This window comes from Lathyrus oleraceus, chromosome 1, assembly GCF_024323335.1.
Source record: "Lathyrus oleraceus cultivar Zhongwan6 chromosome 1, CAAS_Psat_ZW6_1.0, whole genome shotgun sequence".
Taxonomy (NCBI): domain Eukaryota; kingdom Viridiplantae; phylum Streptophyta; class Magnoliopsida; order Fabales; family Fabaceae; genus Lathyrus; species Lathyrus oleraceus.
Genome location: NC_066579.1, coordinates 362,178,725 through 362,203,927, shown reverse-complemented (window position 1 = coordinate 362,203,927; position 25,203 = coordinate 362,178,725). Strand labels below are relative to the sequence as shown.

The 25,203-nt window shown below is 36.3% G+C and overlaps 2 protein-coding genes across 7 annotated transcripts; one reads left to right on the top strand and one right to left on the bottom strand.

The window, feature by feature from the left end:
• Positions 1-5,605: 5,605 nt before the first annotated feature.
• On the bottom strand, positions 5,606-9,500 carry LOC127136622 (uncharacterized). Of its 6 annotated transcripts, none has more exons than XM_051063185.1 (12): positions 9,297-9,500; positions 9,153-9,200; positions 9,016-9,067; positions 8,862-8,935; positions 8,626-8,767; positions 8,410-8,536; positions 8,111-8,328; positions 7,449-7,763; positions 6,722-7,162; positions 6,527-6,655; positions 6,338-6,405; positions 5,606-6,036 (listed from the first exon to the last, which is right to left on the bottom strand). In XM_051063185.1, the coding sequence occupies exons 5-12, from the start codon at positions 8,737-8,739 to the stop codon at positions 6,015-6,017; spliced, it is 1,434 nt and encodes a 477-aa protein (XP_050919142.1). In that variant the 5' UTR covers positions 8,740-8,767; positions 8,862-8,935; positions 9,016-9,067; positions 9,153-9,200; positions 9,297-9,500; the 3' UTR covers positions 5,606-6,014. The 6 variants fall into 6 exon arrangements, with proteins under 6 accessions (XP_050919142.1, XP_050919119.1, XP_050919125.1 ...); XM_051063162.1 differs by having other exon boundaries at positions 8,626-8,753; positions 9,297-9,499; XM_051063168.1 differs by having other exon boundaries at positions 5,606-6,033; positions 8,626-8,753; positions 9,297-9,498.
• A 9,497-nt stretch (positions 9,501-18,997) lies between these two features.
• On the top strand, positions 18,998-19,495 carry LOC127107009 (uncharacterized). Its single transcript, XM_051044301.1, has one exon. The coding sequence runs from the start codon at positions 18,998-19,000 to the stop codon at positions 19,493-19,495; it is 498 nt and encodes a 165-aa protein (XP_050900258.1).
• Positions 19,496-25,203: the final 5,708 nt, after the last annotated feature.

The window sequence follows — 25,203 nt, the reverse complement described above, 5'->3', positions numbered from 1 at the left end:
GCTTCTATCTTAGAAGGATCAACAGCAACACCACCTCTTGAAATCACATGACCAAGAAAACTAACCTCTTCTAACCAAAATTCACACTTGGATAGTTTAGCAAATAACTTCTTTTCTCGGAGAACTTCTAAAACTACTCTCAAATGCTCAGCATGCTCTTCTTCAGATTTCGAATACACCAAAATATCATCAATAAACACCACAACAAACTTGTCTAGGTACGGATGGAAAATCCTATTCATATACTCCATAAATACTCCAGGCGCATTAGTCACACCAAAAGGCATTACAGAATACTCATAATGTCCATACCTTGTTCTGAAAGCAGTCTTCTGAATATCCTCAGTTTTCACACGGATCTGATGATACCCAGATCTCAAATCTATTTTGCTGAACACACTCGCACCAACCAACTGATCCATCAAATCATCAATCCTCGGCAAAGGATACCGATTCTTGATCGTCACTTTATTCAGTTGCCTGTAGTCCACACACAACCTCATAGTACCTTCTTTCTTCTTAACCAATAGCACTGGTGCACCCCACGGTGACACACTCGGACGAATAAATTTCTTATCCAACAGATCTTCCAACTGACTCTTCAATTCAGTTAACTCAACAGCAGACATACGGTACGGAGCCATCGATATCGGCCTAGTACCAGGTACCAAATCAATCGAAAACTCAACTTCACGCTCTGGCGGCAATTCATTCACCTCTTCCGGAAACACATCAGGAAAATCACACACCACGGCTAGATCGCCAATCACCAGTTTATCTTTAGCCTCCAAAGTTGCTAACAGCATAAACAACTCTGCCCCATCAGCTACTTCTTCATTCACTTGCCTTGCTGATAGAAACAAACTCTTTCCCTCCTCAATCTCAGGAAAGACCACCGTCTTATCAAAACAATTGATAGAAACTCGGTTAAACACCAACCAGTTCATACCCAGAATAACATCAATCTGCACTAGTGGAAGACACACTAGGTCCATCCCAAATTCTCTACCAAAAATACTCAAAGGACAATTTAAACAAACCGAAGTAGTAGTCACTGAACCCTTCGCAGGAGTATCAATTACCATACTACCAAACATCTCAGATATCTCTAACTTAAGTTTCACAGCACAATCCAAAGATATAAAGGAATGAGTCGCACCTGTGTCAATAATAGCTACAAGAGGAAAGCCATTAATATAACACGTACCTCGGATAAGTCTGTCCTCACTGGAGGTTTGAGTTCCGGTCAATGCGAACACCCTTCCAGTCTGAGATTTCTTTGGCTTCTGACACTGACTTCCAATATGCCCTTCTTCGCCACAATTAAAACAAATCACTTCCTTGTGCTTGCAATCAGCTATTGCATGACCAATCTTACCACAACGAAAACACCTCTTTACTTCAGCAGTGCATACATTACTCTTATGACCAGCCTGACCACATTTGAAGCAAATTATACCAGCAGGAGCACCTCCCCCACTAGCTCTCTGAGCCGGAGCAGCTCTTTGCTTCCCTTTTCCAGCTGGAGCATCATACGGCTTGCCACGATTTTGATGTTGCTTGCCTCTGCGGTCACTGACAATCTTGTAATGAGCATTATTGTCTTCTTCAAATATCCTGCAGCTATCAACCAATTCAGTAAAACTGCGTATCTTCTGATACCCAACAGCCTTCTTAATTTCAGAGCGCAGTCCGTTTTCAAACTTGATGCACTTTGAAAATTCAGCACCAGCACCAGTGTAATGAGGATAAAATTTGGACAGCTCCACAAATTTCGCCGCATAATCAGTGACAGACATGTTTCCTTGCTTCAGCTCAAGGAACTCAATTTCCTTCTTACCACGGACATCCTCCGGATAATACTTTCTCATGAATTCCCTACGGAATACATCCCAAGTAATGACTTCACCTGCCACGGTCAACCTCTCGTGAGTCTCTAGCCACCAGTCATCAGCTTCGACTGCTAGCATGTGAGTACCATACCGAACCTTCTGAGCTGGAGTGCAATCCATAACACGGAAGATTCTCTCAATCTCTTTCAACCATCCCAAGGCTGCATCTGGATCATGCTTCCCTTTAAACACCGGCGGATTCTCTCTTTGAAAAGTCGCCAAGCTACGTGATCCAGCATCCCCACCAGCATTTGGCAAGTTCTGCACAGCTTGTGCCATCGCTTGCATTGCGGCAGCCATTGCAGCGTCATTCCTTCCAGCCATTCCAACTTATCACTACAACACAACTTAAAAGTTAGACTAGTAACAATTACACAATTGTTAGACAGTAACGACACGACGACTGGCCGGACAGACCGACCTGCTCTGATACCACTAATGTAACACCCTTCTAAAATACCCCAATTATTTAATAACAACAACAATATTTATATCAGAGTAATCATGCACCAAGGGTGTCACACAACATTTCACACCATAATAACTGTCATGCTCTTTATTTAATCAAAACAACATTTTTGCAAAATTCGCAGCGGATAGAATCAACCAACCATTCAAAACATATAACGTTTTACAGGTAAAAAGGTTCAACAATCAACAATAAACAATTAAAACATCCCGTCCCGATGTTACATCTATCAGAGCACGACCCACTACGTAGACTACACTAGACTCCAGGCACTAGCTTCTACTCACTCACTGCTCGTTACCTGAAAAATAGTTGTAAGGGTGAGTTCCTCAATCGATATAACAAACATTATAAATTATCATGTTATGTTAAGTAAATTTACACGTTAATCACCCTAATCATATCATGCATTCAGTAACGGCACATCAACTCAAATATCATACTCAATAACAACGTAAAATACAACTCAATAACAACATAAAATGCAACTCAATAACAACACAAAATGCAACTCAAATGAGACTCGACTCGTCATGCATGTGGTACCAATCGGAGTAAAACTCCCAACTTAAAATCATTGCCATTTTAGTGGGCATCAAGGCATAAGCCTTCAACTTTCAACTTAAAATTTGCCAATCCAGGCCAACGTGGTGTGAGCAAAGCTCCAATTTTTGCCAATCCAGGCCAACGTGGTGTGAGCAAAGCTCCGACTTAATGCATATGAAATGTACATGGCATACACGACTTTAAATTCCGACAACATAATAATAACAGCAACACAACAATATTTTCAACATAATCAACTTAAAATCAACGTTGGCTCATCAAGCCTACAACTCAGTATTTTCAACAACTTAACACAACTTATCAACATATTTATATCACCACTTCATAACATAAACTCCACAAAATTACTCATCGAAATCAACGAGAATATGCCAATCACCAATTATGTTCACAACATTAAAATATCAAATTTTCTGATTTCCAACAGTGTTAACCGGTTAACACCCTGGGTTAACCGGTTAACGCAGGACAAAACACACTTTCTGGCAAAACGCAACAGTGTTAACCGGTTAACGCCCTGGGTTAACCGGTTAAGGCAGGCAAAACAACACATTTTCACAATTTATAACAGTGTTAACCGGTTAACACCCTGGGTTAACCGGTTAACGCAGACAAAACAGCAGTTCCTGCGCTAACACAAGGCAGAATGCAGAGTTCTCCGCAGTTTCCGCCGTTGGAGGACTTCCGGACCTCCGATTCCAATTCCGTAAAAAGCTATACGTTCGGAAATTCACAACTAACCCAAACACATATTCAATTACAGCCTAAACACAGTTTCATCCAACGTAATTTTCCAGCATTCATAATCCCAATTAGGGTCAATTCAACGGCTATCACTACCCATGACATGTTAATCTATAATACCCATTAAACGACGATAAACCCCCCTTACCTGAGATAATCCGGCAATCTCTAAGCTTCAAGCTTTTCCGTTCTTCAACTCTAGCTCTTCCTCTTTGCCCTTTCTCCACTTCTCTGCAGCTTCTCAGTTTTCACGTAAAACCCTTTTACAAAATGAAAACTCTTTTTCCTTATTCCAACTTATATATTTTCCAATAATTATTATTCCAAAATAATAATAATAATAATAATCCAATAATTCAATTTATTTAATTAAATTAATAAATATATTATTAACTTAAATAAAATAATTCTCTTATTTTATTCGGGGTGTTACAAAGCATACGCCAACCATTCATTTATTCGAGGAACAAAAAGATGTGCGTCTCTCATTCCCTTTTCGTCTAATTCGGAGTTTAAAAAATTATTTGCGGATGACGAATATTCACAGTAGAAACTCTCAAGATAGTGGAAACTTTCAAGAAGAATTCTTGGAGAGAGAGTATTATGTCACCTTCATTTAGATCAAACCTCAATAATTTGATGGTATCTTTCTCTTTCCCTCGTCTCTTTTACTTTATAAGTTATTTTCTTTCCTCTTTATTTCCATGTGTTTCTTTATTCAGCTCCTTATTTCTTTGTTTGTTTTACAAATGATTCTAAGCTATGATTTTCTCAAAGATATTTTTTATAAAACAAAAAATAAAACCTTCACAATTCATGTCTCTCTTGTGTTTTGAGTCACTTGTCCAACACTTGGGTTATGGTTCTCCCATGACCATAGGGATACCTGCAAAATATTGCACTGCAACATTCTAGTCATGGACTTTGAATGAAGTAGAACTTTGCAAATATTTGTAAAAATGATACTTGGACATATCTCATGATCACACTTGTGTAAAGGAGACAGTTAAAAAATTTCCTAGTTGGTTTGACGTTGAGTGTAGGCGATCGCTGGATGTGGATCAACGCCAAATGAGTGGGAAGCCTGCGCTCCTATACGACGTTCATGAATGATGGTCCACCTGTATGTGTATGACAATGAAACGCTTTTATTAGATTGAGTCTATGAATTAAATCGGTCTTAAATTAATAAACTTCTAGTCGACAATATAAGACACATTATTTTTCTTATATAATTTTAATATTTGTGAACCTTCATAAAACACGTCCAATTAAAAGTTAATGTGTCTGAGTCTTTTTATATATGAATTAGTACTGTTTATGAGATTACATTTAAGAAAAATGTTATTTTGACATCCACCTACACCCTATGTCACTTTTATAAATACAATGAAAAGTGATATTACTAATTTTAACTTTTTACATTTTTCGCCTTTCTTCAAAAACAACTTTGGTTAATAATGTGTAAAAATTTGTTTAATATAATATATAATTTGATTAATATGTATATTGATGTTAAAAAGTAGTATTCAGTGAAAAAAATTTGATTAATTGAGGGTAGTAAATTGATTATTATAGTTTATAACTTGAATTATTGAGTGGTCTGACATAGAAAAATAAGTGTTATGTGATAAATCAATTTTAATTAATGATATGTATAAGATTGGTTAATATAGTTTATAATTTTGTTAATGAATTTTCAATCATGATTTTTTTAAAAGTAAAATAAAGTTAATTAAAGGAGCGGGAAAAATTGTTAATATCATTAATAAATTATAATTAAAATAAGTGGTTAAAATATATTTTTGTAGTTAGTGCATTAGTAAAGTTGGGTAATGACATCAAATTTTATATCTGTGTTATAAAAGTTTAAAATTTGTTTTTTTATAAATAATATTTTTAATTTCAGAAATGTTTGAAGAAAAAAACAGTCTTCAGGTATAACTACGATGCGATGAATAATGGCGTTAAATTTTGGTGTACACTAAAGGTAACAAACAAAACAATAAAATGAAATTATTATTGTGATTGAAACTCAAAATCTATGATGAAATAAAGGCCTAGTGATATTGCTGATGCAATAAAGAACAGTGTTACAAAGTTCAACCTTAAACATCAACTAACTGTTGTCAAGCCTCTTAAGTCCTAAAGCCCCTTCAACATAGCTGAACATTTGTGTTTGTGTTTCTTCTTTTTGAAGGATTCAATTATCTCAGCAATCTCATGGTTTCAACTCATGCAATACTTGATGCAGCATCTGAAACTTGGAAGTTGTTAACAGCATTCTGCAGATGTATGTGCTTCAAAAGATGAAGAATTTGAGGTTTCTTGAACTGAGATTCTCAGGCACTCTTCTCCTTCCTTCTTGTACATTCAGAAAGTTAAAAACGTGCTATTATTCATTAGTAAAGAAAGCAAACTCGTAGACACTAATTCTAGAAGTTCTAGTTTAAAAGTGTAAATTTCAAGGTTCTAATATAACGGTCCGTTACCGCAAAAACGGCAGCGACAAAACGGTATTAGAAGGTGCTGATACCGATACTGTTATTCATCGTTTTTATGCAACACAGTTACGGACCGAAACCATGAAATCCTTTACGCGACCAGCGACAGTTAAACCTTTCAATTATAGAAAAATAATAAAGAAATAGTATAATTTAAATACCTCTTATTTCTTTGTCTGGTAAGGAGAACAAGAAATCCAAAGCCTATAATGATTGCAACTTTTATTACCTGAGAGATGAAAGTGTTAAATGTTACTAAAGAAAAATTTCATACAAATTTCATACAAAATCAATGATCAAATTTGGACCACTGTTGCAAATATGAAAACAGTGATAACGTTGGTGTTAACCTGATTAAATGGTCCTCCAGAATTTTCATCTGCATTATCATCATCAGAAATATTGGTTTTTGATTCTTCTATTTTCTGTATTTTTTCATACTTGCTTCCATCAGTTTCAGTTTCAATATATGCTGCATTCTGTTACACAAATATAAAGTAAAATACAATATTTAACCAAAAGAATCTCTAAAAACACTTTTATACCTTTTTCAAATTTTCTATTTTTGCGAATATCCTGGCCTCAGAATTTTCAAAAGGGTGATGGTTTTTATCTAAGTCCTTCTCAATACATGATTCATAAGAAACTCCAGAGTCATATGTCGATGTTCTCGTCGAATTTCTGTAATCTTTCCCTTCCTCTTGATCTCTACTACATGCTGCATTTTCATTTGTCTCTTCCTCTTGATCTTTATTTCTTGCATTTGAATTCATTTGTCTTTTCGGTATATGAATTTGCTCTTTACTTTCTTCAATATTTTCTGGAACTTCTTGTAAGTCTTTTACCAAAGAAGCACTTTTCGACTTTTCTTGCTCCATGTTCAACGACTTATCTTGCTCCAAATGCCGAGTCCCCGAAGAATCTCTCTTTTCAATTGGACTCGCTTGATATTTTGTTGGAGGTGGTTTAATATGAGGCCTCATATCCTGTGTCAAAATTCACTTGTTGAAAAACTTGCAAAAAGTATTGATCATACTGTAAGAGCACAAGTGCACAACACTCATGCCGTGTTTGGATGAACATTTTAGTCCAATGCGCGTATCATGTGCTTATGTAGAAATTATAAGTCAAATTGTTTTCATATAAGCTAGCAATCCTAAGAGAAGTTATAAATGTCTTAAGTAGTTTCTAGAAGTTCTTCCGAACAATCTCACAAGTGCTTATGCTAGCATATATAATCAAATAAACCAATCCAAACAGACCTAAATATACCTTAGGTAAACCACTTTCAAAAGCACTTATCATTTTCTTAACATTGCTAGGAGTTCTTCCTAGTCGAGCCTTCTTCTCCGAGTTTGGAAGACTAACATCCTCTTGATTATCTTGTATTGGAGTATTTGTTGAGGAATTAACTTTTTCAGAGCTTAACAAAAAGACCATTTCTTCTGAATCAGTAGCTTTCTGAGGATGATTCTCAGATGGCGGCTGATTGGCAGGCTTCTTACCTCCATCCTCTAATTGAATGAGATTAACTTCTTCTGATACAGGTTTTATTGATGCGGTCTTCTTATATTGATCTGCAATGTTCTAAAACATGTAAAATGACCATTAAACAAACAATAGTACATTTTCCATGTCTTCTTATTGGGATCAAAAGAGAAATGAATCACTGACGAAGAAATGGACACAAGTATGGAACTCGAATCCCTGCAGTCATTGATAAACCAGACGGTCACAGATCCTTGACTGCAGGGAATTCGGGTTCCCAAACATGACAATAACACGTAGACACCAATAGTAATTTAAGAAAATGAAAGTGATTAATGTTGAAATTTTTGTCATACACAAACATGTGTTTGATACATGACACGTCTTTAATCTGAAGTGTCTGTGTTACATAGAAAGAAATTATGGCAAATTGATTAATCCTTAACTGAGTTTAGCTGTTTCTGTTCAAGCTCAGCCTTAGCCTCAGCCTCAGCAACATTTGTAATGGAACTTTCTCTGTCATTGGAGAAATCAACGGGACTTCGTAATTGAGAAGCTTCTTCATGTTGAAGGTATTGCTTTGGTGATGATTCTTGAGAAGATGGAGCACTTAAAACATCAGGAAAAAGCCTTTGAGGGAATGCATGTAGGACCAAATTCATAACTATCAAAATTCTTCTGTTATTTTATCATTTTATTTCAGATTCAGATGTCTATTTTTATAATCAGATAAGTAAGATCAAACCTGAGACCTCATCACTAGCGCGGAAAGGTAACCCCGCATTGCGAATAGTCATATTTCTTTCACTTTCTGCACCTCTTTTACTGCTATTAAGAAGCCCCTCCTGTTTTTTCTTTAATGCAGATTGTCTCTAACAAATCATAAAAGAAAAGTTAGTTTGAACACAAAGTGACCAAGGCCTATAATTCGCAATGTTTACGAAACTTGAGAAATGAGTACCATCATACGAATTCTGTCGCGCTCTTCATCACTTAGTACAACCTGTAGTCTCAAATGCAAGTAACCTTCCCCGAGCGGAAACGTGTCTTCCCAAACACCTTTCTCTAATATCATTCTGATATATACTCCTGCCAGTTATTTACTGCATCATGTTAGAAACTTTGATCAAATTCGAAAAAAATATTAAACGATTTTATCAATTGGAATGTTATCAATCAAAGATAACTATATATAACCTGCACGCGATAGTTCATTCCCTTCGGAGTCATGAATTTTGAAAATCAAATCGTCACGGAGACTAGCTATGGGACTGAAACATGAAAACAAACAGTTCACAACACCGAAATTGGTATAACCTAAAAAAATAAAGAGTTTTTGAATTAATCTTACAAGGAAAAGCTTCCTTTGTCACTGATTTGGTACTCAATTTTCCCCATAGAAGCTGCATTTATCAAACACTATGTTAAAAGTTGATAAAAGAGAGAATAATTAAGGACAAATTTAAAAAAGTAAGAACAATTACATACCTCTAATAGGCGTTGACGAAGAAAACGGAAGATCCATGAATTCAAGAACTGTAAAAAATTGAACAAAGAAAAGTCAAAAAAAAAAAAAAAAAAACCTTGGTTGCTGATATACTTGAATTTTACATACTACATAAAATTTAGCACCTGAAACCAGAATGGTTCCTGGCATTGCAGGGTGCAGAATTGAGTAAAGATTGGCCAAACAAGAGATGGTGTAACTAAACAGTAACTAATATATGTATATACTGAAGTCTTGTTTAGAATAACACAGAATTTTTTTACTTTTTTGTTTAAGTGGTGGGAAGAATGGATATGGTTAGATTTTGGATGAAACCAGCTAGTGTGTGGTCCTTCCATTTATTAGCCATAAAAGCTTGATTGGAAATTTGTAATGTTTGTCTCATTTGTCAGTTGTAGTGACTTGTCCTGTAGCATGCATATAACTACGATTTGAGTATGTCCTGTAGCATGTATCTATAAGAAATTAAATTGTAAAATAATAAAATACTAGATACATAAGTAAATGTGAATCTATGTGCTTGTATGTATAAAGTTGATGTTCTTGCTATGAATCTTTTCAAAAAATTTGATGACGAGAATATCAATGATTGTTAAAGTCGGTGGTAATAGCTTTCTAACTCTTTAACGATGGTAATCCAACTTGAAGATATCTCAAGACTCATTAAATAGGAGATTCAAGATTCCTTTAAAGTGCTTATATAATGGATGAATCAGACAAAGAATATTGAAAGTTTAAAATTTATAAAGAGAGCGACTATGAAAGTTTGCCTGGTCGGTATCTATCGGAGTGACTAGAGTTTTGTGAAAGTATGAAAGTAACTTCTAAAATACTAAGGTAACTCACACACAACCACTTAAAAGCTCGTTTGAACCTCTATTTTAACTATTAAAAAACTTTAAAATGTTTTCAAACCTAAGTTATTTGATTAGGAAACTCTCAGTTTCTTATGAAGTATTTTTTGAACTATCTAATCAATTGGAACATTAAGCCAATCGATTTGAAGAAGAAAAATACATTATATAGTCGATTATGACGGTGTCTTAATGATTGACAATGACTCTCTATCCAAACTTTTCAAAATGAGAAAATATAATCGATTATGATAGTGTCTTAATGATTGACAATGACTCTCTATCCAAACTTTCCAAAATAAGCAAATATAATATATTATTTAGATCATCCAATCGATTGGAATAAAGACCCAATCGAATGGACCATTAAAATTACACATGGATCATTTCCTTTTTAGCTTTCCATTCTCCTACATAAAGGAGGCGTGTAGTTCCTATTAGATTGACCCTTTGGATTGGTTGCATTTTATAAAACAACAACATGGAGAAGTATTCAAAGTGTTCAAGATTATCTAGATTTCTTAAGCTGTATGGAGGTGCATAAGGGACACATGCTGAATGTGATGCTCCAGCATGTCGGCATGACGTATGGGCCTTCCTCAACAGGCGCCAGATTGATATATTTTGAATGAATCTTTTGAGAAGATTCAGTTATATTTTATTGCTTTTATTTACCAATGTGATTATGTGATTTGTTTGACATCTGGATGAAGATTGATTCAGATTTAAATGAAGATTTTAATTTGAAGTTAAATTGAAACAAATCATATCTTGTTGGAGATATTTTTGGAACTAAAAATATCCAATAGAGTCTACATTAATTTTGGACGAAATAAAATCTGAAATCCATGAAGAAAAGCCCATAATTATTATGCTATATAAGGAGCTCAGAACCTACATTGAAAGACAAATAACACATTGAAGATTTTAGAGTGCGAGGGTTTATTTTGAGTCATTGTTATTGGTGTATGTACACATGTATGTTTCAGTAACTTGGCATTGAAGGTTAGTCTAGAGTTGAGTGGTAGTATTTAACATTGATTATTAAGTTGTAATCTCCAATCAAGGGTTGTGTGATTGAGAAGAAAGTGACTAGGTTCTCGTGTTTAAGGGGAATCCTAAATAGAAAGTCATTGGATAATGTTAGGTAGAGACACTGAACAACATATGGTTTATTGTTGCTTCAAGACTAATTTTACTAAACTACTAATAGTGAATTTCCTTTTTGGGTTGTAGACTTAGCCCCCCAGACGTGGGTGTGGTTTCACCAAACTTGGTAAACAATTATCGTGTTATTTACTGTTTTTCTGCTCCTTCATCTAGTACTTGCAATTGTGTTGTTTCTGGTTTAACTTGTCAAAACAGTTGTCTAGGACATTGTGTTCGACATCCGTCCCCTAAGGAACATAATTTAAATTGGAATCAAAGCAGGCACCCTATCTTGTTGAGTGAGCTTCAGGGAAGATAAATTCAGCTCAAATGGAGACAATTAAAGATGGAAGATCAATCAACAAACGACTTGTCTTGAATGACACCAATTATGATTATTGGAAGACAATGATGGGATATGTCTCAAATCCATGGGAAAAAAGCATGGAAAATTGTGATAAAAGGATAGAAACATCCAAGAATCACTTCTGAAGATGGAAACACGAGCTTAAAAACAGAAGCTGAATGGAATGATGCTGGAGATGAGAAAGCTCTTGGAAATTCCAAAGAAGCTTGAGAGAACATGTTCATAACCCAAAGAAGCTTGAAAGATTCTCAAAATTGCGCACTAAGACACATATAAAGTTTGTATGTCAAGGATGAAACTACTTACCACTAAGTTTGAGAATTCGAGGATGAATGAAGAAGAATCAATTTGTGAATTCCACATCAGATTGCATGATATTTCCAACACCTTTTTTTCCTTAGGAGAAAAAATGTCGGAAGAAAAGCTTGCCAAAAAAATTCTCAGATCATTACCTAAGAGGTTTGATACGAAAATGACTGATATTGAATAACCTCAGGAATTGAGTAGTATAAAGGTTGATGAACTTATTGGTTCCCTATAAACCTTTGAGATGTCCATCAATGAAAGGAATGAAAAGAAGAACAATATTTGTTTCCAATACTAAATAAAGTCAATGGGATATAAAAGAGAACTTGGTAGATGATATAGCTCTCCTGAGTAAAAAGTTCAACAATTCCTTGAAATATCTGAACAGAAAGTGGAGGACAAATGTCCAAGACAAAAGGTTTGATATCAGTCCCCAAATCAAAGGCAAGAGTGAAGACAAACCTAATGATGACAAGGGTAATCAATGCTTTAAGTGTGAAGGCTTTGGACACATTAAAGCATAGTGTCATACATTTATAAAGAAACATAAAAAAGGGCTTTCCGCCATGTGGTCTAATTCTAAAACTGAGGAAGAAATTGCCAACATTGGGATGACTTATTCTAGTCGATGTGAATCTGATAGTGAATTCAGTACTGAAGATCTTAATACATAATACATGCTCCTACTCTCCAAATGTGAAGAAATGTGCTTAACCATAGATAACCAGAAGAAAACCATGCCAGTGCTTTAGGAGGAAACAATAAAGCTTTCCTCAACCATCACATGTGTAGAGAAGGAGATTTCATCACTAAACTCACAACTAGAAAACATGTCTCATTCTGAAAGTAATTTAATAGATAGTTCAAATTTACATGATGAAAAAATAAAGTTTGGTGAGTTGTCCAGAGATATGAAAGGAATCAATGTTGGGACGAGTTTAACACCCCGATTTAATTATTCGCATATTTAATTATTTATTTAATTTAATAGAGTAATTTATTTAAATAATTATTTTGTGATGTATGATATGTTTGGCCGATGACTGCATTTGTGGTGGTTTATGTTAATTAATTAGTTTAGTGGAAATTACTTAATTAATAAGAAATTGGAGTGAATATGAATAATTTGGTACGTTTTGTAAATTAAGAGAGTTTAGTGGCGAGTGGAGAGAAGTGGAGTGTTAGTTGGGCTAAATAATAATTTTGGTAAATTAATTAGAATAATATATATTCTAAAAGTTAGAGAAAATTAGGTTGAGAGAACTTTTCAATCAGTACATGAAAACAAGAGACTTTGAGAGAAGAACATTGGAAATGAGAGCTAGAACTTGAGAGAAGGGATCCTTAGGAGTTTGCTATGCTGATTTTTTCTGGAATTAGAAGGTAAAGGGGATTCTTCATCTAAGGGTACTTATATCATGAGAGGGTAGAGAGGTTCCCCTTAACCTTCAATAGGGTTTTATTTTTCTCTATTGATTAATGATAAGTATGATGTATGGATGTTTATGATTCTATTTTTCTATGATTAGGTGTGATGAATTGTTTCTTCTGCTGTGTTTATTGTGTGTTCATGAGTCAAATGGTTGTATGATGAGGTTGTGTTAGGATTGGGGTTTTAGGGCATGACCATGATAGATAAATTTAGGATAAAAATGATGAATTAATGTTATTAAGGGGATACTAGATGTGTTTTTCCTATTAGAATATGATTTTGATGTGTTTTGATAGTTGCAATTGCTACTGGTTTGAGAAGATAAAGATGACACATGAGGAACACATGTGATACTGTGAAAAATATGTTTTTTGGAAAATTTTCCTTAACCAATCAATTGGTTCTTGAGGAGCAATCGATTGGTTCCCTCTTATAACACAAAAAAATTACACAGTAGCTTTGGAACAATCGATTGGTTCCCTTTAAAAATTGAAATAAAATGATTCAGGGAGTTTGGGTCAACCGATTGGTCCCCAATGTCAATCGATTGGTCTTTTGTGTCAATTGATTGTGTTCACTTGTTGTTTTCACCATAAGTTGAGCTACATCACTCCAATGGAGGTGAAATTTGAAGCGTTGGAAAGCTAATGCGTAGAGAAACTACATGGTAAGGTTTGTGAGATGATTGTTGTTCATATGCATGTTCAGTGTGTGAACAATTATGGTCTATCATATGTGTAATTGGGTGATAACTGTACATCCTTAGTTGATGATTGATGACGTGAATGGTTCGAAGTGAGAAATATTCATATTATGTTGATTGAATTATAATCATAGTGGAGTTGTAGTCTTTACTATGTTGTTGCATGATAATTTATAATAAAAGTGGGGTTGCATTCATTATTGTGTTATTGTCATTGCATTATGATATGACATGCGTTATATATTGTCATTATTGTGAAAGAGGCATGTTTGCTAGTTCATAATGGGGACCAGTGATGTGTCCCAAGCTCAAAGTGGGGGCTTGAAGATCAGAGTGGGGGCTTGGGGTTCGTAGAGATTGGAATTCAGTTCGTATGAAGAACCAATTGTTGAGTCGATACCACATGCATATATAGCTAAGTCGTGAGTTCCGTTTAGAATGGGGACCGTGACGAGAACGAGTTGAGTCATTGTTGCATTATATTACATGATGAGGTGGTGCTTGTGTGATGATAAATAATCTTAAATGATTGCATGAATTGGATTGTGATATGGGTGATATGTGAATACTTGGTGTTGGTGTGAATTCTTGATATGTAAATCTATCCTGATTGTTTATGCATTGTTTATTATTTGAATGTAATCTCACCCCTTTTTTGTGTTGTTGTATCTATGCTCCTTTGTAATATAGATAATCAAGTACCTGAGTAGGAGCTTGAGATTGAGGGTAATGTTGTGCCTCTTTAGTTGCTTGTCGTTCTAATCTATAGTGAAGTCACTCTGATATGTAACACGAGGGGATCAGGTTGTACTTTATTTGTCTATGTTGTGTATCCTTCTGTTTGATTTTATTTTGCAATGAACCACCTTTTAAACTAATAATGATGTTGAGGCTTTTTATGCCAAGTGTTATTGTAATTATGTTGATTAACGAATGGTTTAACTTTTTAAACAATGTGGTTCAAAATGATTTTTTATTGTGTGAGTAACATCCTGCTTGGTTCAAAATGATTTTTTAATTACTTATTTGTCGAGTCAGGTAGTAGGGTGTTACATAGTTGTATCAGAGCTGGTCGATCCATTCGACTAGGTTATGTCATGATGTTTATTACCTAGTATGCGACATATGCATGAACACTATCGATGCATGTTTCCTCTAATAGATGTTTGATGATATGCAGAGTAATTGTTGGAAGAAATAATCGTGCAATTGTTGATGCTTTGGACTCAGTCGGTCAGACGCTGCAGGGTTAACAAAATCAGACTAGAGATGAGTTCCATGGATTGGGGAAATTTCATAGAAAAAGTCCACTGACCTTCAGGGGCAAATATGATCCTGAGGGTGCTCAGGCATGAACCATGTATATTGAGAAGATTTTCTGAGGGATGACCTGTACTAAGTAACATATAGTAGTGTTTGGTACTCATATGTTGGTAGAGGAAGTTGAAGACTGATGGGATGATGCGTGCTAGAGACTTGAGGCTGTTGGTACTAAGATTACTTGGGCTATGTTTAGAGCTCATTTTCTAGAGAACTAATTTCCTGAGGATGTGTGTAGTAAGAAGGATATAGAGTTCCTTGAGCTGAAAGAGGGAAGTTTGAAAGTTGTAAAGTATGCTGCGAAGTTTAAGGAACTAGTGAACTTTTGTCCATATTATAACGGTGCGACTGCTGAGGGTTTGAAGTGTATCAAGTTTAAGAGAGGGTTGAGAATACAGATTAGCAAGGTATTGGTTATCAGGAGATTCGTCGGTTTTCTGTACTAGTGAATAAGTGCAAAATTTATGACGTGGATAGTAGATCCCGATCTTCTCATTATAAGAGTTTTAGTAGGAAGAAAGTGAAGGATCAGAGTCGTTGGAAACCGTATAGTACTCCATCTGACAAAGGGAAACAAAAGGCTACACTTGGTTAAAAGATAAGTGGGGATATACTCTTGCTTTTGTGAGATGCTTCAAATATGGTGAGTTTAGACATCATGCTTCTGAGTGCAAGAGCATAATTGTGAATTGCTTCAAATATGGGAAGTCATGTCACTGAGCTGCTGACTGTAGGAGTAATAATCTGACTTGCTTTAACTTTGGGGAGGACGGTCATATTAGTACTCAATATGAGAAACCTAAGAAGGCTCAGTCTAGAGTGAGTTTTTTTTTCTTTAAGTGGAACAGATACTACTACATCTAATAACCTGATTAGAGGTACGTACTTTATCAATAATATTCCTTTGATTACTATTATTGGTATGAGTGCGACACAATCGCTTATATCTGCTAAGTGTGTGTCGAGGTTGAATTTGGAAGTTTCTACTATGAATGGTGGCATGGTCATTGATACCCCAACCAATGGTTCAGTGAATACTTCTTTAGTGTGTTTGAATTGTCCTTTGATAATTTATGGTATATATTTTGGGACTGACTTAGTGTGTTTGCCTCTAAGTCAGCTTGACGTTACTTTGGGAATAAATTAATTGAAGTTAAACCATGTGTCTATAAATTGTTTTGATAAGTCAGTGTAGTTTATTGAATCCAAAGAGAGTATAAAGTCGAGTTTCATGACTGCGAGACAGGTAGAAATGTACTTAAGTCAAAGTGCTCAAGTTTTCATGGTGCTCGCATCCTTGAGTGGGGGAAGCGATAGAATGATTACGGATCTACCTATGGTGTGTGATTTTACTAAGGTGCTCCCATATGACATCAGTGACTTGCTGTCAGAGTGTGAGGTGGAATTTTTCTATAGACTTAGTACTTGGTGCTAGTCCCATATTGATGGCTCCTTATAAGATGTCTACTTCAGAGTTAAGTGAGATGAAAAAACAATTGGAAGATCTGCTTGAGAAGAGGTTTGTTCGACCTAGTGTTTCTCCGTGGGGAGCACCGATGTTATTAGTCAAGAAGTAAGATAGTAGCATGAGGTTATGTGTTGACTATCGACAGCTGGACAAGGTTACTATCAATAACAAGTATCCACTTCTAAGGATTTATGATCTGATGGATAAGTTGGTTGGTGGTTGCATGTTTAGAAAGATTGATTTGCGTCCAGGTTATCATCAGACTCGTGTGAAGTCAGAAGAATTCTGAAGACCGTGTTTAGGACAAGGTATGGTCATTATGAATATTCTATGATTTTGTTCGGTGTGTATAATGCGCATGAGGTGTTTGATGGAGTATACATAGATCAGTTTATGGTTATGTTCATCGAGGATATTCTAATATATTTGAAGTCTGATGAAGAGTGTGTGGAGCATCTGAGAGTTATGTGGTAGCTTTTGAAAGAGAAGAAGTTGTATGCGAAGTTGTCTAAGTATGAGTTCTAGTTGAAGGAAGTGAGTTTCCTTGGCCATGTGATATCTAGTTATGGTATCGAAGTGGACCCGTCGAAGATAGATGATGTGTTGCAATGGGAGACTCTGGTACTGAGAACAAAAGTTTTCTTGGGTTGGTTTGTTATTATTAGAGGTTTGTCGAAGGATTTTTGAATTTGGCATTGCCTTTGACTCAGTTGACTAGAAAGGGTCAAGCTTATGTATGGAATGTTCAGTGTGAAGAGAGTATTCAATAAATCAAGAAAAAGTTAACGTCTGCTCCGATTTTGGTTTTTCCTAGTCCAAGTGAATCCTCTGTGGTGTATTATGATGCTTTGCAGATGGGTTTAGGTGGTGTGTTTATGCATAATGGTCAGGTTGTAGCTTATGCTTCTAGACAGTTGAAGGTTCATGATAGAAATTATCCTACGCATGATCTTGAGTTAACAGTCGTGGTGTTCGTGTTGAAAATATTGAGGAATTATCTGTTCAATTCCAGATTTGAAGTATTCAATGATCACAAGAGTTTGAAGTATCTCTTGAATTAGAAAGAGTTGAATATGAGGCTGGGGAGATGGCTCAAATTCTCAAAGGATTATGATTTTGGCTTGAGTTACCATCTTGGTAATGTCAATTTCGTAGTTTATGCGTTGAGTAGAAAGTCGTTGCATATGTCACTGCTCATGGTTAAAGAATTGGAATTGATTGAGCAATTCAAAGATATGAGTTTGGCATGCGAGGAAACTAATAATAGTGTGAATTTAGGTATGTTAAAGCTGACTATTGGTATCCTTGAGGAAATCATAGAAGGTGAAAAAATAGATTTGGGATTAGTTGACCGACTAGTGTTAATCAATCAAGGTAAATGAGGTAATTTCAGGATTGTTGAGACTGGTGTAATGAGATTCAAAGACAATGCTTGTGTGCCTGATGTTCCCTAACTTAAGAAGACTATTCTTAAGGAAGGACATCAGAGTGGTCTGAGTATTCATCCAGGTGCTACTAAAATGTATCAAGACTTGAAGAAAATGTTTTGGTGGCCAGGAATGAAGAAGGAATTAGTTGAGTTCGTTTATGCTTATTTGACTTTCCAGAAGTCGAAGATTGAAAATCAGAAGTCGTCAGTCTGATGTAACCGTTGATTAATCCTGAGTGGAAATGGAACAACATTTCCATGGACTTTGTGACAAGTTTTTGAAAGAAGGAGAAATGATGTGATTCCATTTGGGTTATTGTTGATACACTGGCTAAATTGACTCATTTCATTCCGATTAAAATCAATTATTCTTTATAGAAGTTAGCCAAGTTTTATATTGAGAAGATTGGTAGCTGTCATGGTATTTCGTCAAGTATTGTACCAGATAGAGATAAGAGGTTCACATCGAGGTTTTAGCAGAGCTTGCAAGAAGCGATGGATACTGAGTTGAAGTTCAGTTCTGCTTATAATCCGCAGACAGACGGTTAGAGAGAGAGGACTATTAAGTTTTTGGAGGATTTGTTGAGAGCCTGTGTTTTGGAGCAGGGAGGTAACTGGGATAGTTACTTATTGTTAGTTGAGTCCACCTACAACATCATTTTCCATTCTAGTATTGGAATGACACCATTCGAGGCGTTGTATGGAAGGATGTGTAGGACACCTTTGTGTTAGTATGACTCTAGCGAGAGTGTGGTACTTGTACCTGAGGTAGTTTAGCAAACTACTGAGAAGATCAAGATGATTCAAGAGAATATGAAAGCTTCGCATATCCTTCATAAGAGCTACCATGATAAGAGGAGAAAAAAACTTGTGTTCCAAGAGGAAGACCATGTGTTCCTGAGAGTTACTCCGGTAAAGGGTGTTGACCATAAGTTGAAGTCTAAGAGACTTACGCCGCGTTTCATTGGTCTGTTTGATATTATTCAAAGGGTGGGAGAGGTGGCCTACCGAGTGGTGTTACCGCCATATATTTTGAATCTTCATGAGGTGTTTCATGTGTCTCAGCTGAGGAAGTACATCCCTGATTTATCTCATGTGATCAAGTTGGATGACGTTCAACTTAGAGAGAAATTGACACATGAGAATTTATTGTTGAGGACTGAAGACCGTAAAGTGAAGCACTTGCAAGGAAAGGAGATCGCTTCAGTGAAAGTTGTTTGGGGGCGTCCTGCTGGTGGTAGTGTGTTGTGGGAGCTCGAGAGTAGGATGAAAGAGTCTTATCCAGTTCTTTACTAGAGCTTTATTAGGTTGAGTGAACTTTATTATCAGTACGTGAAAACAAGAGGCTTTGAGATAATAACATTGGAAGGGAGAACTAGTGCTTGAGAGAAGGGATCCTTAGCAGTTTGCTTTGCTGATTTTTGCTAGAATTTAAAGGTTAGGGAGGATTCTTCATCTAAGGGTGCTTATATCATGAAACTGTAGAGAGGTTCCCCTTATCCTCTAATAGGTTTTTGTTTTTCTCTATTAATTGATGATGAGTACGATGTGTGGATGTTTATCATTGTGTTTTTCCCATTATTAGATGTGATACATTGTTTGTTCTACTGTGTTGATTGTGTGTTCATGAATCAAATGATTGTATGATGAAGTTGTGTGAGGATTGCGGTTTTAGGGTATGACTATGATATATCAATTTAGGATAAAAATGATGAATTAATGTTATTAAGGGGGTACTATATGTGTTTGTCTTATTAGAATGTGATTTTGTTGTGTTTTGATGGTTGCAATTAGAACTTGCTTGAGGAGATAGAGACGAGAGATGAGGAATATGAGTGATACTTTGAAAATTTGGTTTTCTAGAAAGTTTTCCTTGACCAACCGATTGGTCTTTGAGGAGCCATTTGTTGGTTCCCTCTAATAACACGAAAAAGTTTACACAATAGCTTTGGAACAATCAATTGGATCCCTTCAAAAATTGAAAAAAAATGAGTCAGAGAGTTTGGGACAATCGACTGGTCCCTCATGTCAACCGATTGGTCCTCTGTGTCAATTGATTGTTTCACTTTTTGTTTTCTGCAGAACTCGAGCTATGTGACTCCAATGGAGGCGTAGTTTCAAGCATTGGAAAGCTAATACCTAGAGCTACCCCGTGGTAGGGATTATGAGATAAGTTTTGCATAAATGTATGTTCTATGTGTGAATAATTGTGGTGTATCGTATGTATATTGAGTGATAATTTTACATGCTTAGTTGATGATTGATGATGTGAATGGTTGAGAGTGAGAACTATTCATATTGTATTGAGTGCATTAGAGTCAGAGTGGGGATGTAGTCTTTACTATGTTGTTGTATGATCGTTTATAGTTAGAATCGGGTTGCATTACTTACTATGTTGTTGTGTGATCATTTATAGTTAGAATGAGGTTGTATTATTTACTATGTGTAGCGGGGTTTTCGTTACCTTTAGGTTTATTGACTAAACCAAAAGTCAACATACAATTCGAGTCGCTACCGCACTTTTATTTGTCCAAAGGAAAGGCTAAAAAGCGAAAAAAAGCCAAGTAAGAAGTTTTATCAAATAAAAAACTAATAAAAATGTCAGAGATCTGGGTAAGGGGGTTGGTTATGGAATGGGAAGGTTTTACGCACCCAAAACATCCTTAGTACTCTAAGGGAACCCTTTTTGCAAATATGTGTTGTAGGTTGGTACTCAGGTTATGTGCTTTGTCCTGCTATGTTGAATAGGATTTTTGGAAATATTTATGGCACTCAGGTTGTCACAGTATAATGTCATGACTTCTTGTGTGACATTGTATTCAGACAACATTTGCTTCATCCAGACCAGTTGAGAACAACTACTCCCAGCTGCTATGTATTCAGCTTCAGCAGCGGATAGAGATACACAGTTTTGTTTCTTGCTGAACCATGAAATCAGATTGTTCCCCAAAAAGAAGCATCCTCCAGATGTGATTTTCCTATCATCAGCACTTCCAGCCCAGTCAGCATCACAGTAACCAGTCAGCATGGATCCAGATCCATGAGTATACAACATCCCATAGTCACTGGTGCCATTGACATATTCCAGTATTCTCTTCACTTGGTTTATGTGACTGACTTTTGGTTCAGCTTGATACCTAGCACAAACACCTACAGCAAATGCAATGTCAGGTCTGCTTGCTATGAGATATAGCAGACTACCTATCATGCTTCTGTATAGACTCTGATCTACACTGACACCATTTTCATCTTTGGAGATTTTCACATGAGTAGGAGCAGGTGTCCTTTTATGGCTTGCATTTTCCATGCCAAACTTCTTCACAATGTTCTTGGCATACTTGCTTTGAGATAGAAAGATAGAGTCTTCCATCTGTTTGACTTGTAGCCCAAGAAAGTAGGTCAGTTCTCCAACAAGGCTCATCTCAAACTCAGATTGCATTTGTCTAACAAAATGTTCAACCATCTGTTCTGACATCCCACCAAATACAATGTCATCTACATATATTTGTGCCACCATGAGCTTCCCTCCTTCATTCTTCACAAACAGAGTTTTGTCAATACCTCCTTTCCTGTATCCATTGTCAGTGAGGAACACCGTGAGTCTCTCATACCAAGCCCTGGGAGCTTGCTTCAACCCATAGAGGGCTTTCTTCAATCTGTACACATGTTGTGGAAGATTTGGATCTGTGAATCCTTTAGGCTGTTCAACATATACTTCTTCATTTAAGTAGCCATTCATGAAGGCACTTTTTACATCCATTTGAAACAGTTTGAATTTCAGAATACATGCCACTCCAAGCAATAATCTAATGGACTCAAGGCGAGCTACATGAGCAAATGTTTCATCAAAGTCTACTCCTTCAACTTGAGTATATCCTTGAGCTACTAATCTAGCTTTTTTTTTAGTAACAACCCCTTGTTCATCAGATTTATTCATATATACCCACTTTGTACCTATGACATTTACTCCTTCAGGTCTAGGAACCAATTCCCATACTTCATTCCTCTTGAATTGGCCTAACTCCTCTTGCATGGCATTGATCCAGAACTCATCAGTCAAGGCTTCCTTGATATTTCTGGGTTCAATCTTTGACACAAAGCAGCCATGTGAGATCACCTCCCTTGATCTAGTAGTGACTCCTTTCTCTGGATCTCCTATGATAAGATCTTTGGGATGATCCTTCTGAATTCTGATAGAGGGTCCCTTGTTGATTTTGTCATCTTCAGGTTCAGCTTGAGGAGGTCCTTCTTCCTTATTTTTGTCTGAAAAGTCAGCTGGAGAATCATTTAGAGGTGTCTCGACATCGTCTGTGACATCAGTTTGTTGGTCATCAACCACAACATTAATGGATTCCATCAATACATTAGTTATGGAATTAAAGACCCTCTAAGCTCTGCTGTTAGTTGAATAGCCCAGAAATATTCCTTCATCACTTTTGGGATCTGTAACACCCTTCTAAAATACCCTAAATATTTAATTAAAACAACAAATATATACATCAGAGTAAAGGTGCAAATAAGGGTGTCACACAAACACTTCACACCACTCACCATAATAACTGTCATGCTCTTTTATTAATTCAAAACATAAAGCATTTGCACAATACGCAGCGGATAGAATCAAATCAATCATGCAAAACATGTAACACATTACATGTAAAATTATTCAACAAGGTAAAACATCCCGTCCCGATGTTACATCTATCAGAGCATGACCCACTAAGGAGACTACACTAGACTCCAAGCACTAGCTTCTACTCAATCACTGCTCGTTACCTGAAAAATAGTTGTAAGGGTGAGTTCCTCAATCGATATAAAAAGCATTATAAAATATCATGTAATGCTAAGTAAATAACACATTAATCACCCTAATCATATCACACATTCAGTAACGGCACATCAACTCAAATATCATACTCAATACCAACACAATTCATACTCATACTCAATGCCAACACAAACACACGTATAATATTGGAATACATCCATTCATATTATACGCCATACATACATTATGCAATGAGACTCCATGCATGCGGTACCGACTATTCGTGAACATATAGTTCAACCTCACCGATCAAATCCAGATGCGGCTACCAAGCCCACTAGTCCCACTCATTTGAGACCTAGTGACTCACTCACTAATTCCTCACCATGGGAATTAGCTACCACCCCAAGGGCTATGCTATGCACGCTAATCACCTAGCATGCAAACATCAACAACAATCTACAAAGATTTACTCACTAATTCCTCACCATGGGAATTAGCTACCACCATAAAGGCCACAATATGCATGCTAATTCACCTAGCAATGCAACATCATCAACAACAATCCACAATGGACATATGCTCACACTCTAAGCCATAAAACAGTCCATTCACCAACACATGCATAATATATACATTCACAATATTATGCATATTTTCACACATCATCAGCATATTTATCACATAATCATATCATGTCATGCCAAATAATTCAATCACAGTATTAGCACACTCTACTAATACCTATCCTACTCAAAACAACGGGAAATAATCCCTACTATATCACACACCGATATAGGCCAATCGCCAATTATGTTCACAACATTAAAATATCATTTTTTCTAATTTCCAACAGTGTTAACCGGTTAACGCCCTGGGTTAACCGGTTAACGCAGGACAGAACACGCTTCCTGGCCAAATTCAACAGTGTTAACCGGTTAACGCCCTGGGTTAACCGGTTAACGCAGACAGAACAGCAATTTCTCAGAAACCACAACAGTGTTAACCGGTTAACGCCATGGGTTAACTGGTTAACGCAAGCAAAACAGCAATATTTTCACAGTTCATAACAGTGTTAACCGGTTAACACCCTGGGTTAACCGGTTAACGCAAGACAGAAAGTTGTTCCTGCGCTAACACGAAGCAGAATGCAGAATTCTCCGTATTTTCCGCCGTTGGAGAACTTCCAGACCTCCGATTCCGATTCCGTAAAAAGCTATACGTTCGGGAAATCACAACTCACACAAATACAGATTCAATTACAGTTTTCCCATCATCTATTCATCACAATTTTTCAACATTCATAATCCAATTAGGGTCAATTCAACGGTTTATCACTACCCATTACATGTTAACCCATAATACCCATTAAACGACGATAAACTCCCCTTACCTGAGTTAATCCGGTAATCCTTTAGCCTCAAGCTCTTCTCTTCTCCAACCTTCTTCCTCTTGCTCTGCCTCTTTGCCCTTTTCCTCTTTTTGAGCCGTTTCTCTGTTTTCACGTGAAAACTCTTTTTACCAAAAATGAAACTCTTTTTCCTTATTTCCAACTTATATATTTTCCAATAATTATTATTCCAATAATAGTAATAATAATAATAATCCAAAAATTCCAATTATTTAATTAAATTAATAAATATAATATTAACTTAAATTAAATAATTATCTTATTTTTATCGGGGTGTTACAACTCTCCCCCACTAAAAGAGTTTTCGTCCTCGAAAACATACCTCAAGCGAATAGCTCCGGATAAGACTCCTTCATCTGACTCTCAAGTTCCCAAGTCACATTGCCACCTGCTGGTCCTCCCCAAGCTACCTTTACCAAAGCAATCTCTTTACCCCGCAACTGCTTCAACTCTCGATCCTCGATCCTCATAGGTGATGTTTCAACAGTCAGGTTATCTCTCACCTGTACATCATCCACTTGGACCACATGCGACGGATCAGGAATGTACCTCCTCAATTGAGACACATGGAAAACCTCATGCAAATTCGCAAGTGACGGCGGTAAAGCGATACGATAGGCTACCTCCCCTATCCTCTCCAAAATCTGGTAAGGACCAATAAATCGAGGTGTCAACTTCTTCGACTTCAAAGCTCGACCAACCCCAGTTATCGGAGTAACACGAAGAAACACATGATCTCCCTCTTGGAACTCAAGTGCCTTCCTTCTCTTGTCGTGATAACTCTTCTGACGACTCTGAGCAATTCTCATCTTCTCCTGAATCATC